This window comes from Silene latifolia, chromosome X, assembly GCF_048544455.1.
Source record: "Silene latifolia isolate original U9 population chromosome X, ASM4854445v1, whole genome shotgun sequence".
Classification (NCBI taxonomy): Eukaryota; Viridiplantae; Streptophyta; class Magnoliopsida; order Caryophyllales; family Caryophyllaceae; genus Silene; species Silene latifolia.
Window position 1 is genome coordinate 98,866,947 of NC_133537.1, and position 8,487 is coordinate 98,875,433.

General features: G+C 40.3%; 1 protein-coding gene across 1 annotated transcript; it reads right to left on the bottom strand.

Moving 5' to 3' along the window:
- Window positions 1-6,436: 6,436 nt before the first annotated feature.
- On the bottom strand, window positions 6,437-8,020 carry LOC141617932 (uncharacterized). The gene is made up of 4 exons (XM_074435058.1): window positions 7,686-8,020; window positions 7,426-7,562; window positions 7,141-7,326; window positions 6,437-7,032 (listed from the first exon to the last, which is right to left on the bottom strand). The coding sequence occupies exons 1-4, from the start codon at window positions 8,018-8,020 to the stop codon at window positions 6,437-6,439; spliced, it is 1,254 nt and encodes a 417-aa protein (XP_074291159.1).
- Between the last annotated feature and the right edge of the window lie 467 nt (window positions 8,021-8,487).

Sequence of the window (8,487 nt, forward strand, 5' to 3'; positions counted from 1 at the left end):
ATATGCCTACCGATGAAGAAGGGATTCATAGTTGTTTGGCCTTATAAAGACTAGTCTCAATTTCAGTTTTAGAGGAAGATCCCATCAATTTTATTTTAATTCATTTTAAGTGAACTAATATCTAGCATGCGTGAATGAATAAACTAAGATGATGGCTTAAAATGGTGTGACATCTGTATGTCTATGAAAACTAACATTCAATCTATATGAACAAATTTTCATGCATTTTAGTAGGTGGTTTGGTTTAGGCGGAATATGATGCATTAACTATCATGTGAAAGAAAAGCAATAAGAATGGAAAAACGTAAAACAAAATAAAGTCCTAGTGTGGCCTATCTACCAAAATGAACATAAATACAACTTTGGAATCCATCCTTGGACCCGAGAAGCTTGTCTTGATGTTCCATCTTGGTCCATGTAGCGGGAGTGAGCAATCCAATCTCCATCTTTAGTCTTCTCAAAATTACAATTTAAAAATTACATAATAAACCTATTTACATTCTAATTTCAAAACCATAATATAAAAGAAAGCCAAACGGAGATACGAGATCTCAAATTACATTAAAAATTATGTTTCCATCATTACGAAAACATAATTTAACTAAGGCCACACTAGGTATTACATATTACAACCGATTGCAAAAAATACGTAAATAAACCATTCAACAAAACATTCAACTAAATAAAAATGCATCAACTAATAAATTAAACATTCAAGACATAATTCCTTAATTATGTAGAGTAATTTTATCCAAACCACCTATTTAATTGATCAAATTTTGTGACAATTCCTCAATTACTCACAATAATTTTAATCCTAATACATATTAATCTTGTAATATGAATTAATCCAACATCATTTTAAACTTCTTTAAAATAATTAGGTATCTATAAATTGTGAACTTCTTCACAACAATCAATCATACATTATTAATTTAATGTATAATCAATATTGGCCAAAAACAACAATAAAAGAAAAAAAAACAGAAATTTTTTTTCTTAAAATATGCTCTCGGCAAACAGGAAAAAGACGGGAAAAAAAACAAAATTGTTTTTTTCCTTTTTCAATGCACACGGCAATACCCAAAAAAAAGATTTTTTATTAAAAAATGAAACAGCCTTTTTTTTTCTCGGTATTTCATCAAAAACCGAAACAAAAACAGAAAATATAGATGAACAAATTCGTTTATGGATGCTATTAGAACAATATTGGCATAATTATGAACATTTAAATTAATGAAACATGATTCTAAACTACAATTTAAAACCATATATGCCAAAAACTATATAGCAAAAACAAATTTAACATCATCAAACAAGATGATTTCCATTTCCATTTTAATTTAATTCTTATTAAATCAAAACATCTACAAATTATCATATTATCATCTTAACCTATTAAAACAATAATATGAATAAATCAAAATGGAACTAATCATCCAAAAAAACAGAAAACATATCGGCTGAAAAAAAATGTCACGGCAAAAATCTTCTTGGCCGAAATTTTCTTTTTTCGATTCTTCAATTTGTTTAAATCCATTTATGAAAATCATCAAAAATAATTTCGTGGCCTATGCTCTGATACCACTTGTAGGAAATATCGGTATACTTCCTTTAAGATTATTAGGATTATAACGAAATTAAAATTATGAATACAAGTCATAAATGAAATTGCATAAACAAAATAGAAAAGATTAAGAATCAACCTTTGGTCCTAGCAAAAATGGCCTAAGAACAATATCAAAATGATATTCGCCTAATCGTTGCATCCAAGATGCTCCGAGAAATGCCCCTCAAATTGCTAGAATCAGATCCCCAAATTAACTAATTAATTTTAGGGTTTTTTTTATGTTTTGTTGATGAGAGAAAATTAGGTCAAAAAGAATAAGAGAATGGGTCTCTCTTTTTGCCTCTTGTAACCGTGTAAATGGAGTAATTAGGGAAGATTTTTTTCTTCCCTTTTTATCTCTTATTTCGGTTTTGTCCACCAACCACCAAAAATAAGGAGAAAAAAATATCTTCTTATTTTAGGTTGGTTTTCTAAATGTATAAATGTGTATAAATTATAAATTGTCATTTATTTTATTCCGTATTAATAAGTCTACACACAACAGCTTGCAATCGATTTATTAATACCGGTATGTAATAATTTATTATGACAATCTCGTAAAATATATATACTTTAACTATAAATATCGCATATTTATAATTTGTTAATTAAATATAACCGATTATGTTTAATTACGAATTAACATCTTAATTCGTTTAAGATAACATTATATACGTTAATTAAATATAACATATTATATTCAATTTACGAATTGACAGTTAATTCGTCTCAGCTAATATTATTTAATTAGATTAAATAATCGTCTCATCATCACATTGACTAACTGTTTAGTCAAATACATAGACTAACCTTTTAGTCATATAAGGCATCAACGTGATTACATATCCGTAATCACATCTCTCAAACACATCCTTTAGGTGTGACTTTTAGGGACCAGTTGATCACCGCCATCAATATGATAATAACGTCAAACTTTCTAGCCAGCCAACCGTTATTAAGTAATCGTTAATCAACTGATAAAATACTAAGTATACCCTTGTGAACCTATAAGAGATTTATAAATGTTATCACACTAATTGTGGAGGACACAAGCTCCAACAGCTCCTGTTCGAGAAAGTAGGTTAGGCATGTTGGAGTGCCATGTGCCTTATCACCCCGTTTTGGCTGTTGACAGTCCTTCTAGATACACTTTCAACGTACCATAGACATTAGGATTCAGAGTGATGTACTTAGAGAAGCCTGAAAACAAAAAAGTCTATTAAAATGATGTGAAGTACCTGACGCCATCTCATGGGGTACCAGAGCAATTGTGGTCCCAGGATGCTGTCAGACCACACCATCCAATAGTAGTTTAAAATTTGAAAGAGTTACGAGATTTAAATGGGAATGAAATTGGTAGTATGCCTACTACCGGACTTTCTTTTATTTTAAAATAATTTGGCTTTTCATAGTACATTACCCTATAGGCTAAAATCTACTTATTATTAAAAGTAATATCTCTTCAAGTGAAGTATGTTCCATGGGCGTTGTATGATTTGACCGTCCATAGTCATCAGTCTGTATGCGCCAAGGCCAACAACTCCTTCTACCTGGTATGGTCCTTCTTATTTGTAGGCGAATTTACCTGCCTTTGGATTTTGTGTTCTGGAATACTTCAGGGAGAACCAGGTCTCTTACCTCCAGGAGCCTGACTTTCACATTCTTGTTGTAACTCATGACCATTGACTGTTTGTAGGCAGCTAGACGTATTTTTGCACTTGCTCGCAGCTCGTCTACTATGTCCAGGCTCCTGACAATCTCTGTATTGTTTAGTTTCCTTGTCATACATCCATACCTGTGAGTGGGAACTAGAACCTTTGACGGAATGACTGCTTCCGCACCAAACACCAGGCTGAAGGGTGTTTGGCATGTTGCTATCTTTGGCGTCGTTTTATCTGACCATAACACCAGTGGCAATTCATCTGCCCACTTTCCTCCTAACTCATGTAACGTCCTTCTCAAATTGTCCATGATAATTTTGTTGCTGGACTCAGCTTGCCCGTTAGACTTTGGAGTCCTGGGTGCTGATTTCTTCAAGGTGATGTTACCACCTGGCACAGTATCCCTCAACATCGTTGGAGATGAATTGTGAGCCATTGTCACATATGATCTCTGATGGGATACCAAACCTGTAGATGATATTTTGTTTTATGAAAGAAATGACTTGTTTGTCCTTCACTATTGTGAATGCTTCTGCCTCTATCCACTTGGAGAAGTAATCTATCATTCCCAGCATCCATATTCTGTTCCCTGTGGCTCCTGGTAGGGGACCTACTATATCCATGCCCTATATCATGAACGGCCAGGGAGAAATGATAGGGTGCAAGGGCTCTGCTGGCTGATGGATTATTGGTGTTGAGCGCTGGCAGGCGTCACACTTACGTGCGTATTCTGCTGCATCTACCCTCATTTTCCGGGCCAGAAGTATCCTTGTCTGGGAGCTTTATTTGACAGACTCCCGCCCCCTGCATGGTTTCCACATTCACCACTGTGGAGAGCATGTAACACAGTTTGTGCCTCCTCCTTGTCCAGGCATCGTAAGTAGGGACCTGCCAGTGACTTCCTGAAGACTGTATCATCAATTAGTATAAATATGGAGGCCTCTACTCTGAAAGCTCTCACTTCCTTCTTGTCTTCTGGCAGCTTATTATGATGCAGCCAGTCTAGGTAGGGTGTGCGCCAATCCTAGTCATCTGCCTGTATAGCTGGTTGGTCAGGCGGCTGGTCGGCTGGCTGAGAGCCTTCCCCGGCCTCCATAGTTGTCTGAACTCCCACTTCGTCCTGCTGGTCCTCCGGCTCTCCTTTATCTATTTCGTCTGTCTTCTGGATAGAAGGTTCCAGCATGTGTGTGATGAGAATGCTAGATAGTTATGTCGGTTTGAACGTTGCCCCCAGAGTTACTAAGGCATCCGCTTCCACATTCTGATCGCTGGGAATCTGCTTGAGCTTGCAAGTTTTGAATTTCTGTTTTAGCTCTTTTGCTACCTTTATGTATGTGATCATCTTTGAATCTCTGGCTATAAACTCGTCATTCACGTGATTAACAATCAGCAGAGAGTCACTGGATATGTGCAGGTTCCTGACTCCTAATTCCAGAGCTAGCTGCATTCCTAGTATCAAAGCCTCGTATTCTGTTTCATTATTGGTTGCCTTGAATTCGCATCTTACTGCTTGTGCTATCAGTTCCCCCTGTGGTGACCGCAGGGTTAACCCTACACTTGCCCCCCTTTGATTGGAGGCTCTGTCGATGTGCATCTGCCAGATCTCCTTGTTCCTGTTCCCTTCCAAGGTTAGGATCTCCTCGTCCGCCAGATTTTGGATGGCTGGACTGAAGTTTGAGACAAAGTCTGCTAATGCTTGCGATTTGATTGCTTTTATGGGGTCATACTGGATATCATACCCACTAAGGTGTACATGCCATTTTGACATTCTGCCTGATAGTTCAAGTTTCCTTATGACAGACTTCAGCGAGTAGTTGGTCACAACATGTATGGCGTGGGACTCAAAATAGGGGCGCAACTTATAAGATGCTACTACCAGAGATAGTACTAGTTTTCGAGAGATGTGTACCTGGTTTCTGCCGGCAGCAGAGATTTGCTTACATAATATACTGGCCTTTGTTCCTTCTCCTGCTCTCTGACTAGAACGGCACTTAGAGCCACCTTTGTGACGGCTAGGTAGAGGAACAGTGGTTCTCCTGGTTCCGGCTTTTACATTAGTGGTGGATTGCTGGGGTAGTATTTCAGCTCTGTGAATGCTCGCTCGTGGTCCGCGGTCCACTCAAACTTCTGAGTCTTTCTTAGTATGTCGTAGAATAGCCTACACTTATCTGAGGACCTTGAGATGAACCTGCTTAGGGGTGCTACCTTGCCAGCTAGTCTTTGAACGTGCTTTGGCTTTTCAGGTGACTCCAATTGCAAAACGGCCCTGATCTGCTCGACGCTGGCTTCTATCCCTCTTTAAGTTACAATTTAGCCTAAGAATTTTCCAGAGGATACCCCGAAGGTACATTTAGATGGATTTAGCTTCATTTTGTATTCCCTCAGGGTGCTGAATGTTTTTGCCAGATGCTGCATATGTTTTTGGCTTTCTTCGATTTCACTACCTTATCATCGATACCTTCATAGTTCTTCCTATCTGCTCTTTAAACATGCGGTTGACCAGCCTTTGATATGTGGAACCTTCATTCTTTAGGCCGAATGGCATGATGTTGTAACAATATATTCCTCTTTCAGACATGAATGTCGTCTTCTCTTGATCTGCAGGATCCATCTTGATTTGGTTGTAGCCACTCCATGCGTCAAGAAACATTAGCATCTCATGTCTAGCTGTTGCATCTACCATTGCATCGATATGAGATAGTGGGAAGGGTTCTTTATGACATGCTTTGTTGAGGTCGGTGAAGTCCACGCATACTCTCCATTTTCCATTCTTTATAGGCACCACCACCACGTTGGACAAACACTCTGGATACTTTACCTCTCTTATTTTGTTTGCAGCCAGAAGGCTATCTACCTCTTGATTAATTACTTTATTTCTTTCAGCTGCAAACTTCCTCCTTCTCTGCTGGATGGGTTTGCACTTTGGATCCACACTAAGCTTATGTGTTATGATGGACGGATCTATTCCTATCATGTCGTCGTGGGACCATGCGAAACAGTCCATGTTATCTTGCAGAAATTTGAGTAGTTGTTGTTTCAAGCTTCCTGTGCATCCAGCTCCAATTAGCACAGTTCTCTCTGGGTGTAGTTTGTCCAGGTTAATTTGACCTAGTTTTTGCACTGGGGGCTCGATGTACTCATCCTGGACAGGCTGCTTCTGTAATTGCTATGCTGGAGGGCTGGCAGTACACTTTAGTGCCTTCTTGTAGCTGCCTCTAGATTCCTCCTGATCTCCTCGTATTGTCTCTACTCCCCATGGCGTGGGGAACTTTATACATTGATGGTACGTTAAAGGGACTGCTTTCATCTGGTGTAGCCACGGCCTTCCCAGGATGACATTGTAAGTAGAGGTTCCGTCTATGACCAGATACCTGATTTTCTTGTTGACTCCTCCCACATAGGTTGGGATGACTATCTCGCCCAGCGAGTTGGCTGTTTCTCCGCTGAAGCCTACCAGCGGGATAGTTTTCTTCTGTAAATCCTTCTCGCTGAATCCCATATTTTCTATAGTCTTCAGCATGATCAGATTGACTGAGCTGCCTGTATATACCAAGACCTTTCTAACTGTGCAGTTAGCCATTGACAGGGTGATTATGAGTGCATCATGATGTTCCCGCTCGTCATATGTATCTCCTTCATCAAAAGTAACAGCTGGTAGATCACTGTGAGAAATTCTGCAAGATCTTGCTGGTCTATCTCCTTTGGTCTCGGTGGCATGTCTTTTAGCTGTCGAGTACGTTAGCCCACTTAGATCTGAGCCGCCTGTTATCAGGTTTATGATTTTGGTGCATGTGGGTGGAGTTGCAGGCTTTGTGGAGCCTACCTTATCTTGCTGCTTACCCCCTTGTGGTAATAGGTGGATCAGCTCACCTTGCTCATACAGGCGCTTGATCTCTCTTCGTAGTGTGTAGCAGTCTTCAGTGTTATGCCAGTTGTCACGATGGAACTCACACTTCTTTTTGCTATCTTTCCGCCATCCCTGTTCTTCTACTGGTGGTTTGGGCCACCTTACTCCATCTCCTATCTCCCTGAGTGCCTTCAGAATTCCTCCGATGCCTGTAGTGAATCCATACTCTGCCAGATTAGGGAGTTGCCGATTTTCTTAATTTCTGTTGACTCCCCTTCCAGATGGCATGTATCTCTCATCTTTTTTACTGGTAGGTTGCTTTCTTCCTGATTTCTCTACAGCTGAGGTACTGGAAACGCTTGGTGTATTAAGTAGGCTTGGTCTGGCTAGGATGTCTTCCTCTAGTCTGATTGTGGCAGCCGCCTTTTCTTGTACTGCTTCGAAGCTGTGGCAGGGATGCATAGTCAGCTGCTTGTATAGGTCAGAGTCATGGTGGAGGCCTCTCCTGAAGGCTTCTACTGCTGTCGAAACATCACATTCCCGTACTGCCACCTTTTCATTGTTGAACCTGGTATTGTACTCTCCAATGGTTTCTCCTGCCCCCTGGACGATTCTATATAGATCTCCTACATGCTTTTGCGGCTTCCTGCTGCATGCAAACTGCTGGGTGAACACATTTACCAATTCAGCAAATGTGGATATCGACCTGTTGGGTAGACTTACAAACCATCGAAATACCGGGCCCGCTAAGGTGGATCCAAATCCTTTACACATGCAAGCTTCCTTGACCTGCCCTACAACCGTTACTGTCATCATTTTCTGCTTGTACTGGCTTATATGGTCAAAGGGATTTGTTGTGCCATCAAGGAGAGGCATATTCGGATTTGTGAATCCCTTTGGCATGGCTATGATGGATATGGCGTCCACGAACGGTGAGTCGGCATAACTGTCAAGTGCTGCTTTCTCAAGTGGGGATGGCAGTCCCGGAACCCTGCTTAGCATCTCTCTTAACTCCAAATACTGCTGATTCATTATGCTGCCTGAATCTGGAGTCCGCCTGTCAGCTACTTGCTGATTTAATGTGTTGCCTCCTGATCCAAACTCTTGAAGATTCTGATGCGTCCCGGTAGCTAGGGGGTTGAGGTTACGATTGTTCCCTGCTGCCAGCCCTCTTGTTGGTTAACCGCGGATCCTACTCCAGGTGTCTGGCCTATTGCTGCGAAATTGCTGATAGGGGTGCCACCTGCTCGTGCTTCCATGTGGCTGGCTGGCGGCCAGTTATCTGCTGTGAGATATCCCAACCCTTGCGGAGTTATTCTTCCATCCGACGGTACTGTTGCTAGATCCAACCTTGTTACTAATTCGGTGGG